This window comes from Neofelis nebulosa, chromosome 17 (assembly GCF_028018385.1).
Source record: "Neofelis nebulosa isolate mNeoNeb1 chromosome 17, mNeoNeb1.pri, whole genome shotgun sequence".
NCBI classification, from domain to species: Eukaryota; Metazoa; Chordata; class Mammalia; order Carnivora; family Felidae; genus Neofelis; species Neofelis nebulosa.
The window spans coordinates 12,342,480-12,368,002 of NC_080798.1; the positions used below are offsets into that span (position 1 = coordinate 12,342,480).

The 25,523-nt window shown below is 45.4% G+C and overlaps 1 protein-coding gene across 4 annotated transcripts; it reads left to right on the forward strand.

The window, feature by feature from the left end:
- The first annotated feature begins 2,454 nt into the window (after window positions 1–2,454).
- LOC131499785 (zinc finger protein 806-like) lies at window positions 2,455–25,523 on the forward strand. 4 transcript variants are annotated; one of them, XR_009256058.1, is made up of 3 exons: window positions 2,455–4,441; window positions 15,724–15,781; window positions 25,411–25,523. XR_009256058.1 is itself a non-coding variant. In XM_058708136.1 (3 exons), the coding sequence occupies exons 1-3, from the start codon at window positions 4,287–4,289 to the stop codon at window positions 23,261–23,263; spliced, it is 363 nt and encodes a 120-aa protein (XP_058564119.1). In that variant the 5' UTR covers window positions 2,455–4,286; the 3' UTR covers window positions 23,264–23,380. The 4 variants fall into 4 exon arrangements, 2 of the variants coding, with proteins under 2 accessions (XP_058564119.1, XP_058564120.1); XM_058708136.1 differs by lacking the exon at window positions 25,411–25,523 and adding an exon at window positions 23,114–23,380; XM_058708137.1 differs by lacking the exon at window positions 25,411–25,523 and adding an exon at window positions 23,114–23,380 and having other exon boundaries at window positions 2,455–4,206.

Sequence of the window (25,523 nt, forward strand, 5' to 3'; positions counted from 1 at the left end):
CCCCTTTAACTTGTCAGAACAGAACATACAGTCACCAAAGCCACCATCGGTGGACCTGTGGAAATAGGCACTCGTGAATATACTGGTAGGAGTGAAAAGAAGTAGTCTTTTTTTGGAAAGAATTTGTCAGTGTATCGAGTCCGATTTGTATAACGTTTGAAGTGGCAATGAGTGTGTAGTCATTGATAGTTGGGAGATAGTTGCACATGTGGAAGAAGATGTATGCCTCCAGCTGAGTTTCTTAGAGTTTTCTTACTATAGCAAAAAAAAAACAAAAACAAAAAAAACCTCCCAAGTGTAACAAATAAAGGCACATGTAAATGAGCGAAAACCACTAAAAATATTCAGTGCCTACAGTGGCATTGAAGGTTGCCCACAAATTATTTTGTGAGTCAGGAGAGTTGTGGAACAATTTTAGTATGACTCCATTTTGTTGGTATGTTTTTGTGTGTGTATGTTTAGAGAGAGAGAAAAGAAAAAAAAAAGTGTGAAAGGTTAGTATGATAACTGCATATCTCTAGCAAGTGGGATGCGGGGCATGTAATACATTCATGTACTTTTATGCATTTTACTTTTTCACGAAGAGTATATATCAGTTTTATAACGATAGTAAAGCTATTTTTTAAAAAAATGAGTCTGGTGGAACAGTGCCTTATGGTCAAAGATCCCTGTTACAACCTCTGTACTTTTTTTTCCTTTTTTTTTTGGCTTTTTCTACTGTTTACTTAGCACCTAGTACCAAATATAAGGTATACAAATGAACTGAGAAATTTGTGATTCAGATACTTTCAGAGGCTGCATAATTTTTTTTTTTGGCTTGGGCAGAAACGAGGTGATCTGGAGAACCGGGAGGAGCTGTGGTGCTCCAGTCTGCATCCTGACCCTCTGGGACCAGTGAGCCCCCAAGCCTGGCTTCACAGAGGGCATTCCCAGTAGTCTGACTTCTTCATCCGGGAGGCTCGAGACCTGGGGCACAGTCCAGGCTGAGCTCCTCTCTGCTGCCTGGGCTACTAGACAAAGAACGTCAGGGAGGTGGGCAAGGGGCACCTTCTATCTAAGCGAATAGTTAGCATGTCTGGGAGTCGAGCAGAGTGCGATGGTTAGCTTTCGGAAGGGGGCTTGAAGAAAATCTCCAGTATTTTATGGAACAGCAGCAGGGTGATTCCTTCCAATCGTGGGGTGGGTTTTAGAGCCAAAGAGCCAGTGTAGACGCCATTCCTACACCTCAGACCTTCAAGGTTTGTGGTCGGAAAGTTCAACTCGCTTACTGGCTTTCCAAAGGAGGACCTCAGATTCTTAAAATTGGGCAGCACATCCCCAGTGTTCTGGAACTGGCTGTCAGATGCTGCCTGCAGCTACAGTCTTCTGAATGCCTGACCAGGGCTTAAAGGATCTGCTTCCAAGATGGCTCTGGGCACAAAAGAGCCTTGAACAGGAGGCCTCAGTTCCTCAGTGGCTGTTGAAAAAGGTCTAAGATCCTCACCACGTGGGCTTCTGTACAGGACTGCCCGAGAGCCTTCATGACAGGGCAACTGACTTCCCTCAGAGCAAGTGAGCAGAGGGGAGAGAGCCAGCAAGAAGCCACAGTGCCTTTTTTGACCCTGAAATCGCCATCACTTCTGCTTGCTTCTGTTCCGTCGGAGCCACTAGTTTATGGGAAGGGGCAGTAGGCCTCCTGGAAGGAGGACCAGAGAATTCGTGGATGTGTCTTAAAACTCCATACCTACTAACAAGCGTGGGAGAATCACACGGTTGGAATGGTTGTGGCAACAGTCAACTTTTGTAGATGTGCCCTGATCATTCTACCTGCTGGAGGCTGGCCTTGACGTGCCCCTGGGTTGCCTACAGCTGACCCAGCTGCCAGTCGGCTGCTAGTATTTCAGTGGCAGCAAGGGCTACAAGAGAGTCAAGGGCAGTGCCGTAACCGCTATGGATCGGTTTGCGTTGGGTGTAAATGCGCGGTGCTTCCCGTGCAAAATCAGCAGCAGCAAGTGAAGTGAGGTGTTACTCTGTTGTCATTCTTTGCATGTCATATGGTAGAAAGGTTCATACGAGTTTCAGGGCGTTTGGAGAGTTGTAAGAACACCATCTGCAGAGCGGAGTCAGCGATGGAATGATCGGTAGCATACCAAGAATGATGTTGAACGAGTTGGCTCTAACGGAAGTGGGTTGGTTGGGGAGACGAGTCTGGTATAAAGTGTATTGTGGCAGTAAGGCTGTGTCCTAGCAAAAGGTTGACATGTGGTCATTTTATAAGGTAGAGCCAGAGATTTAAGCTACCCGTCTGCAAGCAGCTTTTGTGGGTCCGGACGAGGCGTAACTGTTCCTCAGAACAGTCGTTAGCCTGAATGTAAATATTTCAGGTATAAAACCCAGCCTAGTGTTATTCCATCACCAGATGGAGAAGAAAGCGTGCCAGTTTGGTGAGGTAATCTACCAGCACCCACTAGGTCAGAGATTAAAGTGGAGTTATTCACACACTTGGGAGATCTGCATCCAGCTGTGTTGCTCACAGCACTGAAAACACCTAATAAGCCTGTTGTCGCCTTGGACCCCAGGGTCCCGGTGTAACACGGTGTCATGCAATCTGGCCATCAGGAGTACATGCATAGCATCTTTATCTCTTGCATTGTTACTTCTGACTGAAATTTGATGAATCGAGAGGTACTGCGTGTCAGGCACTGTGGGTCTAAGCACTGGGGATACAACCATTAAGCCCGCTGTGGTTGGAGCAGAGTGGGCAAGCGAGAAAGTAACAGGAGAGAGGTCAAAAAGGAGAGGCTAAGGGGCGCCTGGGTGGCTCAGTCGGTTGAGCGTCCGACTTCAGCTCTGGTCACGATCTCGCGGTCCGTGAGTTCCAGCCCCGCGTTGGGCTCTCTGCTGACAGCTCAGAGCCTGGAGCCTGCTTCCGATTCTGTGTCTCCCTCTCTCTCTGCCCCTTCCCCTCTCACTCTCTGTCTCCCAAAAATAAATAAATGTTAAAATATATATGTTAAAAGAAAAAGAGGCTACAGAATAAATTAATGCAAACGTGGAGAATTGACGTATTTATGGCAGATATTACTGAAGCACGTTAAAGAAAACATCCCCCTCTATCTAGTAAAAAGACTTAGTATCTGCCAAAATTAAGGATGACTCCCAGCCCTGGAAGATTGCACTTTTTTTTTTTTTTCCCATCATGAGGAAACTAATGTCAAGATATCAATAGACAGGGATAGGCCAAAAGAATTTTGCTGTTCTCTTCATGTGCCTAAGTTGCAATGCCAGTTGATAGTTGGATATTATTTCTCCAGCTCCTGCCAAGGCATGGCGATGGGGGTCTTCAATTATCTCCCATGTCTAGGACCAGAGCTAGCAAAGAGAGAATATGTTCTCACCCGTTTTTTGTTTTTGTGTTTTGTTTTGGGGTTTGTTTTTGTTTGTTTTGTTTTGTTTTGTTTTGGTGCTTTCCTCCAGGCGAGAATTGTGGGCCTCTAGGGAAATCCTACTATTTTCTTACCCCATGATGGCACAAAAAGAAAGACACTTTCTCTAACAGGAATCTTAAAATGCAAAAAGTAAGTCCCAAGAGCGGAGACTTCTCAAAGGGAATCTGAAAACTTCCCGTGTCTTTGTGATTTGTAGAAATAGGCCTCTTATAAGACCTTCACCCACCACCCACCCAGACTCCTGCTATCCCCTGATTAAAAACAGAAGGCACTGGTTGTTAATTCTTTCTGCTTCAGAGAAGGGGAAACCTATTACAGGACTATGTCAGCTCTGAAGTGTGGAAGATCTTCCAGAGTCCCCCTTCAATGGAAACAAGCCTTGAAAGGGGTATTTAAATACATTTTAATTGAAAAATTGCGTGTTTATAAAATCAAAGGGTATGTCTGCAGAGTTAAGAACCTGTAAAGGATTTTCACTAAAATGGGAACAAGTGCTCATTTCCAGGTGGTAAGAGAATCTTGCCTCTCCTTTATTATCACGGGGGGAGAATGATTTGTTTTCATTATTGCTAGCATTTCACTGTTATTTTACCACTCTTGCGATTGTTGTTATTTTCGTTTTAGGTAAATGACTGGCGTGCGGGTGACCCCAGCAGGGGCACGGGCCTCCTGGCTGCTGCGGCGCAGGGGCTTCTGAGGATTGTAGTCCGCAGACTTTCCTGCGCATGTGTTATGGGCTCCGGCGGGCGCCGTGGGCGACCTTGTCTGGGGCGCTGAGGTGAGTCCAGCCCGGACTGCGCCCCGGTCGGAAGCGCTAGGGGTGGAGGGTGTATAGTCGTGATCGCGCCCTGTTGCTAGATGGGAGGAGTTGGAAGCGGGGACTGGTGGCCAATGAAAGAGCCTTCTTGGCGGGGCGGAGTGTTGAGGTGCTGGCCCTGCATTCCTTGGGAAGAGGTGGGCGAGCTTGAGCTGGATTTGGGGGGACTGCGGCAGTGCCTCTGCAGGTTTTGGAGGTAGGAGCTGTGCATCCCCGCGTCGGGATTGGTGTCAGTCTTGGAATGTTCATCTCCACATCCAGGCGGGGTGGGGGGGGGGCCGGAGGGCGTTGGCTCATGTTTGGGGGATAATGGTCGGGGCCAGGTGTCCCCGACTGGGGAGAGGGACGGGCCCAGTAGTTCATCTCCGAGTATGGGGGACGGCTTGGTCTGTTCATCCCTGGGGTTGGCAGGGGGGCGGTTCGAGCTCAGCACCCCAAGGTTTCTGGAATCTTGGCTTCTGAATGCTGGGCTTGGCATCTGGTAGCTCTGTCTCCAGGGGGGTATCTTGTTACCCCAAACTGGGTTCACCTCTTGGTAAGTGTTGAGCTAAAGGACACAACCAAGCCAAAAAAAAAAAAAAAAAAAAAAAGAAAAGGAAAAGGAAGGATTTTACTTGCAACGAGTAAAGGGGAACACCCGGGATATTTCCCAAAGCAGTGTCTCCTGGAACAATAAAACTGGGGAAGTTTTAAGCTAAGGGTGCATACATATTCATGAAGGGTCTTGCGCAGTGGGGCAAAAGTCATCTTAAAGTGGGCGAGTCCGGGTCTTCGTTGGTTGAAGTCATGAGGTCCGGCAAGGGTCAGCATCATCAATTCTCTTGGCCTCACTTGGTCTGGGATCTGGGTGCTCAAAGGGGTTTAGATCCTGCAAAGATTACTCAAGAATGTGCTTCAGGCCACGCTTCACTTTGGGGTCAGCCCTGGGAGTTTTACCATCGGTTTATTGTCCCAAATATGATTAGGCTATCTCGTGGCCTGAAAGTGGCTGTGTATTCTTACATTCTTTTTTGTTCCCTTAAAACCGTTAACTACCGAGGTCTATTCTGCAATTTCAACATATCGCAGGGAGTTCTGCAAGAAAAGTGCTTCCGGCAAGTAGTGTCAGGTGCCAGTCAGGCTTAGATCATGAGAGGGCCAGGACATAAAAATGACTTTTCTTATGTCGAGAAGCTATGTCAACCACCCCCCACCACCAAAACCAACCAAACAAACAAAACAAAAAAACCCAGCCATGTCTCTTCTGTCTTTTTCCGGGGAGCCCTAACTCTGCTTACCTCTTGGCTTTTCTCCTCCCTCTAGTTAGACATCTAGAGTAGTCTCTGAATACAGTTTGAAAAGAACTGCCCCAAATTATTAGCCCCATCCTCACCTTGCACGCCGAGAGGCAGCGAATGCAAACTTTGAGGCTGATTAGACATAAAGAGCAAATGGCAAATTGTTCGGTTGCAGTCAAACTGCCTCTCCGTTTGATAAAATTAGAGAATTGCTGTTAGCTATTTGAGGTGTAATGTTAGCACTTTTAAAACTCTTTCACATCGTGATGACGTATGTTTGGATTAGACAATATGATGAATATGGTGTCAGGGGAATGTTTCGAAATACTAAGTGCGTACGTTGGGACTAGGGAGCCGTATGGTTGAAATAAGAGTGGCCACGCGTTGATAATTGCTTCAGCTGCATGATTGGTACCCGGGGGTTCATTCTGCTAGTCTGTCTCCCTCTGCATGTGTTTGAAATGTTTATAATAAAACGGTTTTGAAACAGCTTTACAATGAACTAGCTAGGAAGTGCTCTGAGGAAGCATAGAAAGGTTGAATTTTGCTCCTAGCCGCATATAGTATGTGGGAGCCAGACATCGCAAATTCCCTCTCAGACCAGACCCTTGGGCCCCGTGAGCCACTGTGAGCTCAGAGGTGTGGTCAGAGCTTCCAGCGTCTCAATAAAATTCTGAGGTTTTCGTCTGTTCTTTAAAAACATTTTTTTAATGTTTATTTATTTTTGAGGGGGAGAGAGAGAGAGAGAGAGAGAGAGAGAGAGAGAGAGAGAGGGAGGGGCAGAGAAGGAGGGAGACACAGAATCCGAAGCAGGCTCCAGGCCCTGAGCTGTCAGCACAGAGCCTGATGCGGGGCTGAAACTCACGAGATCATGACCTGAGCCAAAGTGGGCCACTTAACCGATTGAGCCACCCAGGCCCCCGTATTCTTAATGAAATTGATTCATAGGCATTTTATGTCTTTGGCCTCTTGTGAAGGGGATAATTTTTTTCTTCTATCTCTGTAAATATGAGTGAGAAATCAGCCCACCGACCCAATCAAAGGAGGGACAAGGAGACTGGGAACACAGTGAAGTGAGGCTTTAATCAACGTTCTTGCAAGAGCTGGTGTCTGAGGGACAGTTACAGCAGACAATTTATCTCCTAGTGTGAAGCCCCTCCCCTGATTCCTCATTGGCTGAGCACTACAGAGGTCACAGCCTTACCCAGGCGTTGCCTATGCCCATATGCCTATGCCATAAAGCAGTCTGATTAGAACAAATGTACATTCCCTGAGATGACCAGAGACTTTCAGTCCCTCCTCCCTTTATTCCTTGGCACATGCTCATTGCAAAGTCCACGAAAATAAGCCCGTGAAAATAAGCCTGCGAAACAGAGAGGGGAAGGAGGACCAGGAAGTGAAGTTTCTAAGGGTTTGGGACTCCGCTGTGGGTCCGGGCAGGGTGGGGTTTTATACATATTTCCAGTACTTTGTAAACCTACTGTTAACTAGACTGCCCAGCTTTTGTTTCGTATTTCTGAAAATGAATCCTCTGCCTTACTTCTCATGCTATGGGTGTGTTTTTCAACACCTCAAACCCACTATTTCCAAAACTGAGCTCCTAATCGGCTGCAAAACCTGGCTCTCCAAAACCTTCTCCATCCTTCCAGTGAACAAGGCCAAAGCCTCCACCCCCTGCCTTCCACCCTGGATGGAAGCCATCAACGGAGCCTAGTGACCGTGTCTTCATTATAAACGCAGACCCCAGCAACTTCTCACTGCCTCCACCTCCGCGTCCCTGACCCAAGACGCCATCATCCCTTGCTGGGATTGTCGTGATAACCGACCATCTGGTCTTCTGCTTCCCATCTTGCCACTGTTAGTCCATTCTTTTTTTTTTTTTTTTTTAATTTTTTTTCAACGTTTTTTATTTATTTTTGGGACAGAGAGAGACAGAGCATGAACGGGGGAGGGGCAGAGAGAGAGGGAGACACAGAATCGGAAACAGGCTCCAGGCTCCGAGCCATCAGCCCAGAGCCTGACGCGGGGCTCGAACTCACGGACCGCGAGATCGTGACCTGGCTGAAGTCGGACGCTTAACCGACTGCGCCACCCAGGCGCCCCTGTTAGTCCATTCTTAACAGCAGCCAGAATAACCCTGTTGATAACCTAAGTTGGATCATGTCACTCCTCTGTTCAAAAGCCCTGCCTTTATTCCCACCTAATGAGGATAACAGCCAAAAGCCTTAAAACGGCCTAGAAGTCCGCATGGCATCTGGCTCGCGTTTACCTTTCTTTCGTCTCTGATTATTCTTTCCCTCACTCGCTCCACTTTAGCCACATGCCGTGCATGCTGCCACCTCTGGGTGTTGACCCTTGCTGTACGCTCTGTCTAGAATGTTCTCTGTACAGATATTTGTGTTGGTCACTCCTTTACTCAGTTAGGTCTTTACTCACAGATCACCCCCGTGAGGCTTCTCCTGACCACCCCATTTCATTCCCTATCCCCCTGCCCCATTTTTTTTTTCCCTCCATAACCCTTATTGCTATATCTTCAGTTTCTTTTTTTTTTTTTTTTTTTTTTAACGTTTATTTATTTTTGAGACAGAGAGAGACAGAGCATGAACGGGGGAGGGGCAGAGAGAGAGGGAGACACAGAATCGGAAACAGGCTCCAGGCTCTGAGCCATCTGCCCAGAGCCCGACGCGGGGCTCGAACTCACGGACCGCGAGATCGTGACCTGAGCCGAAGTCGGACACCCAACCGACTGAGCCACCCAGGTGCCCCTATATCTTCAGTTTCTAGATCCCTGCCTGGCATACAGTAGGCACTTAATAAATATGTGTTGGACGAGGCAATGCCACCCTTGCTCTCTCTGAGCTTATGGCCAAGGGTGGAAGATAATGAAACAACCACAGTATAGTGCTACGATAGGAGAAATGCCAGCCACAGTCGGCCTCTGCCGTGGTGCGAATGTTTGGATCCCCTGAAATTCACATGTTTGAAATCCCAAGGCCCAGCGTGATGGTATTAAGAGGCAGGGCTTTGGGGTGCCTGGGTGGCTCGGTCGGTTAAGCGTCCGACTTCGGTTCAGGTCACGATCTCACGGTCCGTGGGTTCGAGCCCCGCGTCGGGCTCTGTGCCGACAGCTCAGAGCCTGGAGCCTGTTTCCGATTCTGTGTCTCCCTCTCTCTGTGACCCTCCCCCGTTCATGCTCTGTCTCTCTCTGTCTCAAAAATAAATAAATGTTAAAAAAAACAAAAAAAAGAGGCAGGGCTTTGAAGGTGGTTATGGCCTGAGGGCAGAGCCCTCGTGAGTGAGATCAATGCCCTTATAAAGGAGGGCCTAGAGGGCTCCCTTGCCTGGTCCACCCTGTGAGGAGAGGTGGAAGTCTGTGATCCAGAAGAGGGCCCTCACCTAATGGTGATCTTGGGCTTCTGGCCTCCAGAACTGTGACAAATAAATTTCTGTTCTTTATAAACTACGCGGTATGTGGTAGTTTTGTTATAGGGGCTTGAACGGATGAAGACGGTACGTGATAAGGTGGAGATAATCAAGGAGGGCTTCCTGTGGGAGTAACACCCAAACTGGTACTTGAAGGTTAATAATAATAATAATAATAATAATAATAATAATAATAATAATGATAATAATAGTAACACAGTGTTGAAACTCTTCAGGATTCTTCAGGATCGGCCCCCGGTAATGTCTCCGGCATTGTCTTAGGCGGACTTGGCCCTGTGACTCTCTGTTCTAGTCTATACCCGTGTGCTTCCTGGCCTTTGGTGGGACCGCAGCATTGCCCGCGTGTGTGTTTTCGCCCACATTGCCACTTGTTCATTAGCCTTCTCCTTCCTTGTCAGTTGGGCAAATGCCTTCTGTTTCTTTGGGCATCAGCTACAGTTCAATTATCATCTGTCGAAAGCCTTCCCTGACAGCCTGGAGCCCTCTTGGGCTGTGTCGGGTTTCTGTTCCCTGTGTCTTTGTTCGGTTTTGTGCAGCCACATCTGCTGCAGCCCCTCTCACGTTCCAGTGAATTTACTGGCTCACCTCTCTGCCCCCTAGTTTGCCTCTCCTTTAGATCAGGGACTGATTTTTTTTTTTTTTAATGTTTATTTTTCAGAGCCAGAGACACAGAGCGCGAGCTGGGGAGGGGCAGAGAGAGAGGGGGACACAGAATCCCAAGCAGGCTCCAGGTTCTGAGCTGTCAGCACAGAACCAGACATGAGGATCAAAGCCACAAACCGCGAGAAGATCATGACCTGAGCCAATTGGACACCAACCAACTGAGCCACCCAGGTGCCCCAAAGGGATGTCTTTTATTTTTATTTATTTATTTAATTTTAGGGTTTTTTTTTAAATGTATGTTTATTTTTGAGAGTGAGAGAGACAGAGTGAGCAGGGGAGGAGCAGAGAGAGAGAGGGAGACACAGAATCCCAAGCAGGCTCCAGGCTCCGAGCTATTGGCACAGAGCCCGATGAGGAGCTTGAACTCAGAAACCGCGAGATCATGACCTGAGCCGAAATCAGAGGCTTAACGGGCTGAGTCACCCAGGCACCCTGATCAGGGACTGAATCTTACATTTTTATCGGGAGCACTTAGCATACAGCCCAGTACACAACACTTACTCCTTATTGTGTGCTAGGCGCCACTCTGAGCACCTTGCACGTCATAACTTACTGAGTTCCCACAATGACACTTAGAAATAGGTTCTCTCGATATCCTGTCTTGTACAGAGGAAGGAACCAAGGCACCAGGAGCTGGTTCGACCAAGGGCACACAGCCAGTGGATGACAAAGCCACGCCTTGAACCCAGGGAGTCTGGTTTCAGAGTCTTAATTTTTTTTTTAATTTTTTTTTTTTTAACGTTTATTTATTTTTGAGACAGAGAGAGACAGAGCATGAACAGGGGAGGGACAGAGAGAGAGGGAGACACAGAATCGGAAACAGGCTCCAGGCTCTGAGCTGTCAGCCCAGAGCCCGACATGGGGCTCGAACTCACGGACCGTGAGATCGTGACCTGAGCGGAAGTCGGACGCTTAACCGACCGAGCCACCCAGGCGCCCCTAATTTTTTTTTTTTTTTTTTTTTTAAACAGCCAGGCTCTACTGCGTTTTCTCCTAGTCAGTGTTCACTGCATGGGTCATATACCCAATGCATGGGTTTTCCTTGCACCTTTGATCTCAGGATCTGATCTTTTCAGTCTGAGAATTGAGTCAGGCAAAGGCCCAGACTTCTCCATTCATTCATTCATTCATTCATTCATTTGGCACCTACTGCATGCTAAACTTGCCATATGTACACAAATGATACAACTTCTAGTCATTAGGAGCACATGTTACAGGAGAGAAAGCAAAAAGTAACCAGGAAAATTGAAGTAGGATATGAAAAGTGTTGTAGTGGACGTCAGTACCAGATCCTGTGGTCTGACCATAGAAGACTGATCCCCATGGGCAGGGGATACGGGAAGGTCACTAGAAAAGCCCTCCCATAGTCCTATACTTCATAGTCACTTGAACTGGCCAGTGACAGGCTTTGTCATGTGCACACAGCCATGTCTCACTAGCCTTTAAGTTTTTGGACAGGCTTTCTGGGGGTAGGGCGGCTATGCACATCTGTGCAGGCTGCGTACTGCACAAGGAGACCACATCAAAGCCATACTATTCACATAGGACACACGTGCAATTTTCAGCAAGTAACAATAAAAGTACTCCATTGCTTTATTCCAACAAAACTCAGTATGTGATAAGAATTTTCCAACAGGTGGAAGAAAAGTATCTTGAAGAAGGGATACATTTTCTAATATGCTCAAAGGCATATTGGCATGGGCTAGAGACAGCCCTGCCTGCCATCCTGCCACAAGCCCTGAGGGCTGAGGGCTGAAGCCAGCTCTCGTAGAGCCCTCCGGCTCAGATACTTACAGATTACAGACGAACCACTTTGGCATTATCACATGACATTCACCCTCATGCACACAGAAGCAATGGTCTTTGTCCCGTTCCTGAGATGATTACACAGGATTGCTAGGCACATCTCTCTCAGTTTTGAATCCTCTGGAACTTCTAAGAAGAGTCAGGAATCTGGAAGCAGGGTTTTGGGGAAAACTCGGGGCTTATATTTCTTTTTTTTTTTAATGTTTATTTTTTAGAGAGAAAGAGAGAGAACAAGGGGTAGGGGCAGAGGGAGGGAGGGACAGAGGATCTGAAGCGGGCTCTGTGCTGACCACAGAGAGCCCATGTGGGCTCAAACTCACAAACTGTGAGATCATGTGACCTGAGCTGAAGTCAGGTGCTCAACTGACTGAGCCACCCAGGAGCCCCGGGGCTTCTCTTTCTGATTGTGTTTCTTGGCACCTGAAGTTCCAGATTCAATTGTTGCTTTCCCTGCAGCTCCTCTTCCCCTCCAGAGGTTGCCGTGGGGACCTGGTCTCTGTCCTGCTTCAGGACTCAGATCAGAATGCGATTAGCACTGTACTTAGGGGTTTAACAAATCTTTGTGGGAGCCCGGAATAAGGTGATTCATGCTTTCTACAAGAGGTAGTAAAGGAGTGGGGGGAAAGGGTGAAGATTTGCCAAAAAGTCATTTTGTATTCTATTAACCTGACCCTGTAACCCTGCAAGCTGCTCGCGGGGTGGCCAGCAGACTGGGGCCAGTCGGAGAGCTAAATGTTATTGGTCTGTGACCAGATAATTTCAGAAATTGAGTGTAAACCTTGAAAAATTTGTGTATCAGTTCTAGCAATTGTATGATAACTGATCAATCTGATGATTTAAAAATGGGCTTGTAATTTGTATGCCTAAGTATGTACTTTTTCTAGAAATTTCTTTTTACTTTTTTCCGTATTTTTATTTTATTTATTTATTTTTAAATATAATTTATTGTCAAGTTAGCTATCATACAGTGTATACAGTGTGCTCTTGGTTTTGTGGGTAGATTCCCGTGATTCATTGCTTACATACAACACCCGTTGCTCATCCAACAAGTGCCCTCCTCAATGCCCATCACCCATTTTTCCCTCTCCCCCCGCTCCCCCTCCATCAACCCTCAGTTTGTTCTCTGTATTTAAGAGCCTCTTATGGGTTTTCCTCCCTCTCCGAAACCACTTTTTCCCCTTCCCTTCCCCCATGGTCTTCTGTTAAGTTTCTCAAGTTCCACATATGAGTGAAAACATAATATCTGTCTTTCTCTCCCTGACTTATTTCACTTAACATAATATCCTCCAGTTCCATCCACATGGCTGCAAATGGCAGGCTTTCATTCTTTCTCGTTGCCAAGTAGTGTTCCATTGTATATATAAACCACATCTTCTTTATCCATTCGTCAGTTGATGGGCATTTGGGCTCTTTCCATAGTTTGGCTATTGTTGAAAGCGCTGCTATGAACATTGGGGGTACATGTGCCCCTATGCATCAGCACTCCTGTATCCCTTGGGTAAATTCCTAGCAGTGCTATTTCTGGGTCACAGGGTAGCTCTATTTTTAATTTTTCAAGGAACCTCCATGCTGTTTTTCAGAGTGGATGCGCCAGTTTGCATTCCCACCAACAGTGCAAGAGGGTTCCCCTTTCTCCACATCCTCGCCAACATCTATTGTTTCCTGAATTGTTAATGTTAGCCATTCTGACAGGTGTGAGGTGGTATCTCAATGTGGCTTTGATTTGTATTTCCCTGATGATGAGTGACGCTGAGAATCTTTTCATGTGTCAGTGTGGCCAGTAGGCCATCTGGATGTCTTCTTTGTAAAAGTGTCAGTTCATGTCTTCTGCCCATTTCTTCATTGGATTATTTTTTTTTCAGGTGTTGAGTTCGGTAAGGTCTGTATATCGTTTGGATACTAACCCTTTATCTGATATGTCATTTGCAAATATCTTCTCCCATTCTGTCAGTCGCCTTTTAGTTTTGTTGATTGTTTCCTTTGCAGTGCAGAAGCTTTTTATCTTGATGAGGTCCTAGTAGTTCATTTTGGCTTTTATCTCCCTTGCCTTCAGAGACATGTCGAATAAGAAGTTGTTGCAGCCAAGGTCAAAGAGGTTGTTGCCCGTTTACCCCTCTAGGGTTTTGATGGTTTCTTGTCTCACATTTAGGTCTTATATCCATTTTGATTTTATTTTTGTGTATGGTGTAAGAAAGTGGTCCAGTTTAATTTTTCTGCATGTTACTGTCCAGTTAGAAATTTCTTTTTAACTGTATTTTACCAAAATATTGGTCAGTGACAGATGAAAATAACAGTGAAAATAACATGAAACTGGTCCTTCACCACAGGTAGTTTTTTTTTTTTTAATGTTTATTTATTTATTTTGAAAGAGAGAGAGAGCAAGTGTGAGCAGGGGAAAGGCAGAGAGAGAGAGGGAGAGAGAGAGAATCACAAGCAGGCTCCATGCTTAGCACAGAGCCTGATGCGGGGCTCAATCTCACAAACTGAGATGCTGACATGAGCTGAAATCAGGAGTTGTATGCTTAACCAACTGAGCTACCCACACACCTCTCACAACAGGTAGTTTAAAAAAAATTTTTTTTTAATGTTTATTTATTTTTGAGAGAGAGACAATGAGAGCCAGGGAGGGGCAGAGAGAGAGGCGGTGGGGGAGACAAAGAATCTGAAGCAGGCTCCAGGCTCTGAGCTGTCAGCACACAGCCCGACATGGGGCTCGAACCCATAAACCATGAGATCATGACCTGAGCTGAAGTCGGACTCTTAACTGACTGAGCCCCCCAGGCGCCCCCAGGTAGTTTTGAGAAGCACTATCTGAGAAGACAGAGACATGGTCTTTGTTTTTTATCCTTTAATCTTTGGGGTTCCCACAGTACCTAAAGCAGAAATTTTACACACTCAGTTTCTCCTGGAAGGCCAGAGGCTACAGAGTTTTTACAGATGTTTACAGAGTTTTTCAGATAGGAAATAAACACCAGAGTCAGAATGATAAGTTGAGACGAGCTTAAAATAAAGGGGCAGTTTACTAAAGTGTGGGCAGGGTGTGGTAATCAAGAAAGGATCTTGCAATATCCCAGATCTGCTCATAGCAGGGTAACTGACTGTCGTCCCTAGGGTGGAAGGGCTGAGGGAGGAGCCAGTTACCAGACCTGGGGAAAGAGATCTGAGAGGAGGGCCACTGATAGGTGCTGTGAGCTTTGGTCAAGGGGTATGAAACAGCCAGTCCAAAGCAACTCCAGGAAAGAGCTGGGGAAGTACTCTCACTTCACTTATGTCCTTTCGCTGGATCTCCTGCTGACTTGCCCTATTGGCTAAGTTCAACTGGAAGCTGGAGGGCAAGGGGGTCTCCTGCTACAGGCAGGACAGGGAAAGGAGTTGAGTGGATGTAGAGTGCCAAGTTCCCAGGGCCTCCTTCTACCTGCTTCTGTCCACCAGCAGATCTAGAGAGTTCCTCGCTCCATCCTGTGAGCTTTTCCAGAGCAGAGTGTGCCTTCCATGTTGTAGCTGTGTCATCAGTATTTGCAAAAGTCACAGGGTCCCAGAGCGTAGAATGGGTGCTGGAGAGAGGTTGTTTTGTAAGATCTTAGCTAACTGAAAGTTCTTCAGCTTCCAGGTCCTGGTTACACAGGAGTAACTTGCATGTGAAAGTGGGAGCAAAAGAAGGTTCCCCCGTCATGCTGAGATCACCCTCCAAGTCAGAAATTCTGGAGCCTGTTTTCCGGAATGACTGGGATGCAGGTGACGTCAACACATTGGCAAGTCTGAGAAAAGGAAAAGCATGGCAGTTTTGACTGAAAAGTTTGAGGAGCAAGACAGGAGTGACAGGAGAGCCTGGGCGGAATGCGGGCAGGGGAGAAGGCTTGAGGAGGTGAGATTCAGTCCGTTGCGAATGAGAAGAGAGGTAAAGATACCTTGGGAGGGAAGAATGTGTGAAAAAATTGCACAGATAAGAAGAAACCAGGACAGGGGCACCTGGGTGGCTCAGTTGGTTAAATGTCAGACTTTGGCTCAGGTCATGAACTCACTGCATGTGAGTTCGAGCCCCACGTTGGGCCCTGTGCTGACAGCTCAGAGCCTGGAGCCTGCTTCAGATTCTGTGTCTCTGTCTCTCTCTGCCCCTCCCCTGCTCACACTCTCTGTATCTCTCTCTCTGTCTCTCTCTCTCTCTCTTTCTCTCTCTCTCTCAAAAATAAATAAACATTTAAAAAAAAGTTTAAAAAAAAAAAAAGAAGAAACCAGGATTTACTCGGAATTTGTTAAACCCACACTCTCATGGATTCTTTCTTTGCAGTTCTGCGTTCTCAGGATCCCACTCTTTCCAAGAGGAAGACAGTATGGTTAAGTTCCGGGTAAGTCAAGGTTTCCTTTCTCTCTCTTAAATACCACGTCCCTTCTGGGGAGCTATTTTCTGAAAGGAAATGGCCAAGTTTTGAGTGGCGGCTGTGTCTTAGACACTTCACCTTGCTCCTAACAGCTGTGTGAGAGAGGTGGTGTTAACGCCCTTTGCAGAAAGGAAGGAACAGGCTCAGAGATGTCAGGATGCCTAGTTCAGGCTATTCCAAGTGTGGCTCTCACACAAGTGCCAGTCCATGAGCTCCTTGTCACAGAGAGATCAATACAGCAATCAAAAGGAAGAATCCAGAAGCTTTTAATGTTTGTTTTTGAGAGAGAGAGAGAGAGCGAGCACGAGCCGGGGAGGGGCAGAGAGAGAGAGGGAGACACAGAATCGGAAGCAGGCTCCAGGCTCTGAGCTGTCAGTGCAGAGCCCAATGCAGGGCTCCAACTCATGGACCGTGAGATCGTGACCTGAACCGAAGTCAGACGCTTAACCGACTGAGCCACCCAGGCGCCCCAGAAACTTCTATAGCAATGCAGCATTGCCACAACATTCGAGTGCGTGGTCAGTACATACATGACCACACTCTGAGTAGTGCGGGGTCCAGTCCACATAAGTAGCAAGATTTGAATGGGTATATGTCCATCAGGGTTCAACCAATGAAGTAGGAACAACATGAGATATATAGTAAGAAGAGATTTGGATGAGATTTCTTTTATGTGACTGGGGGTGGGGGCGGGGTGCAGGGCAAATTGGAAATCCCAGGGCGGGCTGGAACTCTTAGATACAGACTGGGACTGCTGTCTACAGGTAGAATTTTTTCTCTTAGGGAAGCCTCAGTTCTGGTCTGAAGGCCCTTCAACTGATTGAGTCAGGCCCACCCAGATTATTTAAAATAATCTCCTTCAAAGTCATCTGATTAAGGACTTTAATCACCTCTACAAAACATCTTCACAGCAACACCTAGATTAATTTTTGCTTCAATAATGGGACCGTAGTCTAGCCAAGTTGATGCATCAAAAAGGCCATCAGAGGGTGCAGCCGTGATTTTTTTTTAAATCATGAAAAATGTTTTAATTATGAAAGTATACAAAAAGGGAAAAGAGTACTATGAATGCCGATGTAGAGCGCAGGCTCAACGTCTTGCCACATCTGCTTCATCAATCTCGTTTTCACTTGCCTTTTTTCTTTCCCAAAGCATTTTAAAAGAAGATCCCTATAGCACGTTATTTTGTTTTATACTGGTTTTGTTCTGAGCCCATTACTTTCTTAGAGCAGCTCGGGTGCGAGCTAACATAAATGCGCTCCCGCTCCTTTCCTCTGCCTGGACACCATCTTGCCTGAGCCCACCCCTTCTCCTTAGGGACATTTTCTAGCTTCTAAATTATTGCCGGCAACTGTTTTGCCAAGTGTTTCACACTGTGTCACCCAGGCGACCATTTTTCCAGCCTCTGCTAACAGTTTCCTCAACCAGTACTGCCCGGTCCCAAAGTCAGTGCCAGAGATATTTATTTGGTAGCGTTCTGCTTGTGGTAGCAGTTTTATCGGTTAGCTTGGATGTGTTGGGTGGTGGCAGAGGAGTAAGGAAGCAAGTGGAAACATTCGAGACCTCTTAAAGGCCTAGGCTCAGAGCTGGAACAAGTCGTGGAGCCAAATCCAAAGTCACGGGGCAATGAAATGCACTCTGGTCTTGTAGTGGCATTGGGGAGTGTGAGAGAATTTTGTTAAATAGCAATCTAAGTTACCATTCTCCTCTATATACTTCAGTATGTATTTCTACTGACGCTAGAAAAAAAAATGACTGAGACTATCAAGTTGTTCTTTGGTATCATCGAATACCCAGGCAATAATCAATTTTCCCCGATTATCTCAAAAATGCTTCTGTTTGCTGTCATTCAGTGGGTTCCTCCAGCTATAATCTTTCCTATAAATGGAAGCACGAAACACTTGAATAAATTCAGGTCCCAGGTTTTACAAGAGTACTTCATAAATGGTGCTGTGTGCTGAGAAAAAGACTTTTTAAGTCATTGACTGTATCTGTATTGGTTTATAAATTTGGGTCATTAATATTTTTGGACAGTCCTTGTACCGGCATTATATGGCAGTCTCTGCATAGGATCCCAGCAAAGAATCCACTCGGCTGCGAAGGGTGGTGGGGATTGGGTGTTTTGTTTTCCCAGAGTGTTGAGACGAAGAAGGGAGAAGGGGGTTAGGCTGGGTGAGCCTGCATTCCTAACCCCTTCTCCCTAGAGTTATCCCACTGGGCTGTCCAGTATCTCTGGTTCCTGGCCTGCTCGCTCCAACTCCTTTTTGTTGCCTCCTACCGAGGAGAGAAGTGCTGCTAAGATATCCTGGGTGGTTAATGAGCTGAAACTTATTTGCACAGCTCTGGAGACTAAGAAGTCCCAAATCAGGTAGCTGGCAGATTTGGTGTTTGGTGAGGGCCCGCTTTGTCATCAATGGACGGCCATCTTCTTGCTGAGTCCTCATATGGCAGAAAGGGTGAGCTCTCTGGGAGATCTTTTAGAAGGGCATCAGTCCTATTCATGAGGCCCTACTCTGATGACCTAATTACCTCCAGAAGGTTTCACCTTTTAAGACCATCACCTTGGGGGATTAAGATTTCAATATGTGAATTTGGGGGGGGGGTGGGAGACAAACATCCAGTCCATAATGCCTCTCCACCTACTTTTTGTTTTTAATAATGGCCATGTGTTGGTGAATTGAACAGTTGCTAAATGCTGAATGCTAATTGCACAAATGCTCCATGGAATACATTTTAACTTCTCACAGCTTTGGTTGGAAGCATTTTTGAGGTGCAGAGTCTAATGAGAGTCACATGTCTGTGACCACGTGGTTGAGCAGTGTGATAAGTACACTGATAACATTTTATTTTATTTTATTTTATTTTATTTTATTTTATTTTATTTTATTTTATTTTATTTTTATGAAACATCTTTAAAAATTACATTTATTTATTTTTGAGAGACAGAGTGAGACAGAGCACGAGTGGGGTAGGAGGAGAGAGAGGAGACACAGAATCCAAAGCAGGCTCCAGGCTCCAAGCTGTCAGCACAGAGCCCAACAGGGCTCGAACCCACGAACTGTGAGATCATGACCTGAGCCGAAGTCAGACATTTAACCGACTGAGCCACCCAGGCGGCCCTGCAATGATAACATTTTATTTAAACATTTGTTTTCTTGCTCAGGGGATGGCTATTAATACTAGATTATTTTTCCCCTCAACTTTTTATTTTCAAATTTTTTAATTCATGGAAAAGTGGAAAAAACAGTATAGTATATGATCTTTAACTAGATTCATAGTTGTTAACTTGTACACATATATATAATACGCATATATACACACATACTTATCTATATTTCATCTTCCTTAAAACTTTTTTTAATGTTTATTTATTTTTGAGAGAGAGAGAGAGAGAGTGTGTGAGCATGGGAGGGGCAGAGAGAGAGAGGGAGACACAGAATCTGAAGCAGGCTCCAGACTCTGAGGGGTCAGCACAGAGCCCGATGCAGGGCTCAAACTCACTAACTGTGAGATCATGACCTGAGCCAAAGTCAGACGCTTAACCAACTGAGCCACCCAGGAGCCCCTATCTATATTTCATTTTGCTGACCCAGTCGAGAACGAATTGCAGGCATCATTATTCATCCCTAGATGCTTCAGCATGTATCTCCTAAGAATAAGGTCGTTTTCCTACATCTCCACATTACTGTCATCACACTCAAGAAATTTATTTTTGGGGGCACCTGGGTGGCTCGGTCAGTTGAATGACCTGCTTCCACTTAGGCCGTGATCTCACGGTTTGTGGGTTCAAGTGCCACGTCAGGCTCTGTGCTGACAGCTCAAAGCCTGGAGCCTGCTTCGGATTCTGTGTCTCCCTCTCTCTCTGCCCCTCCCCGGCTTGTGCTCTGCCTCTCAAAAATGAATAAATGTTAAAAAAATTTTTTTAAGGAAATTTATTTTTTTATTCAAGTATAATTAACATACAGTGTTATATAGTTTCAGGTGTACAACATGATGATTCAATAATTCTATATATTTCTCAGTGCTCATCATGATAAGTGTCCTCTTTTTTTTGTAAATTTCTTCCATTTTATTTATTTTATTTTATTAAAAAAAAATTTTTTTTAACGTTTATTTATTTTTGAGACAGAGAGAGACAGAGCATGAACCGGGGAGGGGCAGAGAGAGAGGGAGACAGAATCGGAAGCAGGCTCCAGGCTCTGAGCCATCAGCGCAGAGCCCGACGCGGGGCTCGAACTCACGGACCGCGAGATCGTGACCTGGGCTGAAGTCGGACGCTTAACCAACTGAGCCACCCAGGCGCCCCCCATTTTATTTATTTTAAAGAGAGAGCACGTGAGTGAGGGAGAGGGGTAGAGGGAAAGAGAGAACCTTAAGCTGAGCATGGAGCCCAATGTGGGGCTCGATCCCATGACCCTGGGATCATGACCAGAGCTGAAATCAAGTGTCACATGTGCAACCAATGAGCAACCCAGGTTTCCTGATAAATGTACTCTTTAATCCCCTCTGTTTCCCCCACCCCCCCACTCACCTCCTCTCTGGCGACCACCAGTTCTCTGTATTTAAGAATCTGTTTTTTCTTTTTTTCCCTTTTTAAAAAAAAATTTTTTTTAACGTTTATTTATTTTTGAGACAGAGAGAGACAGAGCATGAACGGGGGAGGGGCAGAGAGAGAGGGAGACACAGAATCGGAAGCAGGCTCCAGGCTCTGAGCCATCAGCCCAGAGCCCGACACGGGGCTCGAACTCACGGACCGCGAGATCGTGACCTGAGCTGAAGTCGGACGCCCAACCGACTGAGCCACTCAGGCGATCCTCTTTTTTCCCCCCTCTAATCATTTGTTTTGTTTCTTAAATTCCACATGTGAGTGATATCATGTGGTATTTGTCTTTCTCTGATTGACTTATTTTAGTTAGCATTATACCCTCTAGGCCCATCCATGTTGTTACAGAGATCAAGAGTTCAATCCTTTTTATGGCTGAGTAATATACCATTGTGCAGTGTGTGTGTGTGTATCTCTGTGTGTGTATACCACATCTTTATCCATTCATCTATTGATGGGCACTTGGGCTGCTTCCTTATCTTGGCTGTTGCAGATAATATTGCAATGAACATAGGAGTGTGTATGTCTTTTTGAATTAGTGTTTTTGTTTCCTTTGGGTAAATACTGTGCATAAAAATAAACTCAAAATGGATTAAAGACCTAAATGTGAGACCTGAAGCCATAAAATTCTTAGAAGAAAACATAAGCAGTGATTTCTTTGACATTGGCCATAGAAACATTTTTCTGGATATGTCTCCTCTGGGAAGGAAAACAAAAGCAAAATTAAACTGTTTGGACTACACCAAAATAAAAATCTTTCGCACAGAGAAGGAAACCATCAACAAAATAAAAAAGGCAACCTAATGAATGGGAAAAGATATTTGCAAATGATATATCTGATAAGCGGTTAATATCCGAAATATATAAAGAACTTAGACCAAAAAGATCAAAAAGACCCAAATAATCCAATTGAAAAATTGGTAGCAGATAGGAATAGACATTTTTAAAAAATGTTTATTTATTATTTTTGAGAGAGAGAGAGAGCAGGGAGAGGCAGGGAGAGACACACACAGAATCTGAAGTAGGCTCCAGGCTCTGCAATGTTGGCACCGAGTCCAATGTGGGGCTCAGGCTCATAAACAGTGAGATCATGACCTGAGCTGAAGTTGGACACCTGACCAACCGAGCCAACCAGGCACCCTAGGAATAGACGTTTTTCCAAAGAAGATATACAGGCGGCGAACAGACATGTGAAAAGATGCTCAGCACCGTTCATCATCAGGGAAATGCAAATCAAAACTACGATGAGATATCACCCCACACGTGTCAGAATGGCTAAAATAAAAAACAAGAAATTACAAGTGTTGACCAGGATGTGGAGAAAAAGGAACCCTTGCGTACCGTTGGTGGGAATGAAAAATGGTGCATCCACTGTGGAAAACATTATGGAGTTTCCTCATAAAATTAAAAATAGAACCACCATATGATCCAGTAATTCCATTACTGATTCTATTATTTTTTAGTAGTTAGCTGATACCCAAATGCTCCCAATTGTCCCAATAATTTCCTTTTTATGTTTTTTTTTTCCCCCTTAATCTGGCAGCCAATGCTTTTGGTTGCCTTGTCTGCTTAGTCCATTCGAAATAGATTTATCTGCCATGGCAGAAAAAATAAAATGCCAAGTCTTGGTTTATGAGGGGGAATGAACACCTAGATACTGCTAGGCCAGTGTATCAGCACAACCTTTTTGGAGGACATTTTGGATAATATCAAACTGTAAAGTATGCTTGCCCAAGTAATTCAGTGGTCTCTTGTCTAGGAATTTGTTATAGAAACGCTCGTATAAGCACTCAAAGACAGATGTTCGTGGATGTTTAACATTCTTTGTGTGACCCTGGATGGGTAACAGGGGGACACAGGCAATGTGGAGGATGGAAGCGACACTTGGCCTACCTAAAACTTTGAATTTCTTCTGTGTTTCTCATTTCTTTTGTACTAGGAGGGGCCTGTTCAGGGACACTAGCTATTGGAACAGGAAGAATTTAATAGAAAGAATTGTTCACTAGGTATGGGAGTTGTTAACCAGGTAACTGAAGGGGTGAAGAGAGAACTCTACAGTATCACAGAAGTAACAGCTACATAAAAACTGCCAACCAGGCTGAGGGGACGCAAGGGAGAGATTGAATTATTGGAATTTAGAAACTCGGAGGAGGGGCCTTGTGGCACTGAAACACAAAATTGTGAGGAGGCGGTGCTGACTGGCTGGTATCTCTGAGCTCAGAGAAGAAGCCCACCGGTCACGGACCCAGATTTCTGATGAGGGGACACCGGCTGGCTGGACTGGTGTCTGTGACGTGGGGAACAATGAAACTGGTTCTGTAAGTGTTGGGAAAACTGCAAAGTGGCTTCAGCCATCCCTGCGGAAAGGAACTGCTGTCACCAGCAGAACGGAGGAGCGTGAGAGAGGTGATACCGGAACAGGAAGCAAACAGGCAGGAGCAAGTGAAGTCCCTTTCTCTCTGAGCCTTACAAAATCCCTCTTGCGCCCCCTAGTGTCTGAGCCTCACATGGAGCCACTTGCCAAATTCAAAGTGTGATTTGCAGAATCTCAGCTCCAGCATTACAAAGTGTGTGGTTTCAACACCAGAGTTTGGAGCAGAAAGACAATAACCTAAGGACTGGCACAGCTTCCGGTTGTGCTCTTCTGCCAGTGGTCATTTGTGGATCATCAATATGGTGTGTGCTTGATGTTTTAGGAAACTGTGACCTTCAAGGATGTGGCTGTGGTCTTCACTGAGGAAGAGTTGGTGCTATTGGACAAGGCACAGATACACCTGTACCAGGACGTGACGCTGGAGAACTTTAGGAACATTGTCTCAGTGGGTGAGGACAACAACCCTCTGTAACCAAGCAGCAAACCACTGGTCCTGTTTCCTCAAATAATCAGCTTTGCAGCAGAGAGAATATTCCAGTTGGAGCATAAAGGGAAGCTTTGGCCACTGGAGAGAAAACCTGAGGGATGTGCAGACAAGACACCTGAGTGTTAGCAGATAGATGTGAGTGGGTGGCCCCTTGTGGAAGTGTTGGTGAGGAAGCTCTCAAGGCCTGCACCCGCTGGCCCGTGGGCATCCTATACAGTTAGCGAGCCCACCCTGACCTCCACTCGTTGGAGGCTGTCATTCTTTTCTCCTGTTTCTTAAAGTGAGGTTGATGAAGTTCACACACTACCACGGGCCTCGGTCCCTTGCAGTATTTTGGGCAAAGGAGTGTGAAAGGAACTAAACCAGGATCTGGTATGTAGTGAGTGCGATATAAGGGTCAGCTTATTTGCTTTCTTGTTGATGAATATCTACTTTTAATTTCTCAGAGGCTCACATATTACCTTGGTTTAGTTTATGAGATAGTTGCTGTTCTTGCCTCCTTTTACCAAAGCAACAACTGAGGCATGGAGTAGTTAAATAACTTGCCCATGATCACACAGTTTGTAAGAGCTATGATTTGAACCCTCCTAATCTGGTTTTAGACCCTGTGTTTTTAATAACCACATGAAACGAGGTACCACTGTGTCTGTAGATTATAGACGTAGGCCCAATGTGCAGGATTCAGCACTGTCGGTAAGTCTGACATCAAGTTACTCTATCATAATCAGCAGTTTTTAAAAAGCAAGACAGATTAATGGACTAGAACACAACAGAATTTATCAGAGTACATTGCACCTAGTGAGGTACGTATCAGGTGATAAAGCTGTTTTAGTTAACGGTCTGTGTCTATTTGTGTGTACTAGGTCGCAGTGTAAATGCGTTTCTTAATGTGGATACAGTCAAAACTGGCAGACTGCTGCTGTAAGCTTGTGGTGGGCAGCTCAAAGTCCCCCTTTCTCTGACACCACCTTCCAAATTAAAGTCACTCAGTAAAATGACTCAGAAATGACATCGAACCAGAAGCAGTGTCCAGATGGTCTTGATCATGGTGTTCATGCCATTCTGAAGCCCATTTTAGGGTGCCAAGGGTATGACCACCCTTTTCTACCTCATCTCCCTTCGTTGTATGGCCCTTTAGTACAATCTTGCTTCCCTGGGGGCCAGACCATTGACAGTTCCAATTGTCCATTCTCATAGTGATGGCTATTTGATTTTCTGCAGTTTAGATAATGTAAAGAGGAGATATTAAGGAAGTGGATGACAGGATCTTAGAGCATGTGACTCTTGATCTCAAGGTCATAAATTCAAGCCCCACATTGGGAATAGAGATTAGTTACCAGAAAAGAAAAGAAGAGAAGAGAAGAGAAGAGAAGAGAAGAGAAGAGAAGAGAAGAGAAGAGAAAAGAGAAGAAAAAGAAAAGAAAAGAAAAAATATATCACTGGCTGGATTATAGGATCTTGGTGGACTTTATCTCTTCATGGAATCTAGAGAATCTCAGAGAAACTGTTGTCTCTTTAAGCCTGCCTCAAAGGTGTACATGTACCTCCCCCACCTCCCCCAAGAACTTTATTTCATAATATTATCCCCATCTCAATCCCTATTGCTGTTTTAAATCCACCACATACAGTTGTGCAGGTGGTATAGAAACATACATGATAATCCCACCTCCTGTGACAATGATGTGAAGGAGGGGACATTAGCAGGAGACAGGACTTGTTTGTTTCTTCAACTTTATATAGTATCTTGGAAGGTCTTTGTGATCGTTTATGTCTGTCACCATGTGTAGCACTCCATTATTATGACGTACACGCATACACACACAAAGAACATGAATCATATGGGGAGACTCCCCCGTACCTTTTGTAGCCAAGTGATTAAAGGTGTCTTATCAGCTGCTCTTATAGCAGGGAGGTGAATTTCTTTCTCTATAAATTGTTCCCAAGATTTCTTTTGGTTTCCCTGCAACATCTGATTTTTAACTGGCAGTTCACAGATTAGACTTACTGTGGTTCTGTTTCCTCTATGAATAGAATCCAGTGACAACTTCCCACCCCATCCTACTTCATTTCTGAAAACCTCTGGAGGGATGACTTACTTGTTCTCTTCACCAAATTCTCTTTTCTCCTCATAGGAGACAGGATTAGAGACAACATTTCACATCTTCAGAGAAAAGGGTTGAGTTATCTCTCGCCAGAAGGGCTCTACCGCTGGCCGATTTGGAAACAAAGGATCAGTGAATTAACT

Bases quoted from the DNA above. Each gene is read 5' to 3' on its own strand.
- LOC131499785 (XM_058708136.1), top strand. From the start codon at position 4,287: ATGGGAGGAGTTGGAAGCGGGGACTGGTGGCCAATGAAAGAGCCTTCT. The intron at 4,442-15,723 runs GTAGGAGCTGTG...CTTTCTTTGCAG, and splicing joins TGCCTCTGCAGGTTTTGGAG to TTCTGCGTTCTCAGGATCCC. The intron at 15,782-23,113 runs GTAAGTCAAGGT...TTGATGTTTTAG, and splicing joins ACAGTATGGTTAAGTTCCGG to GAAACTGTGACCTTCAAGGA.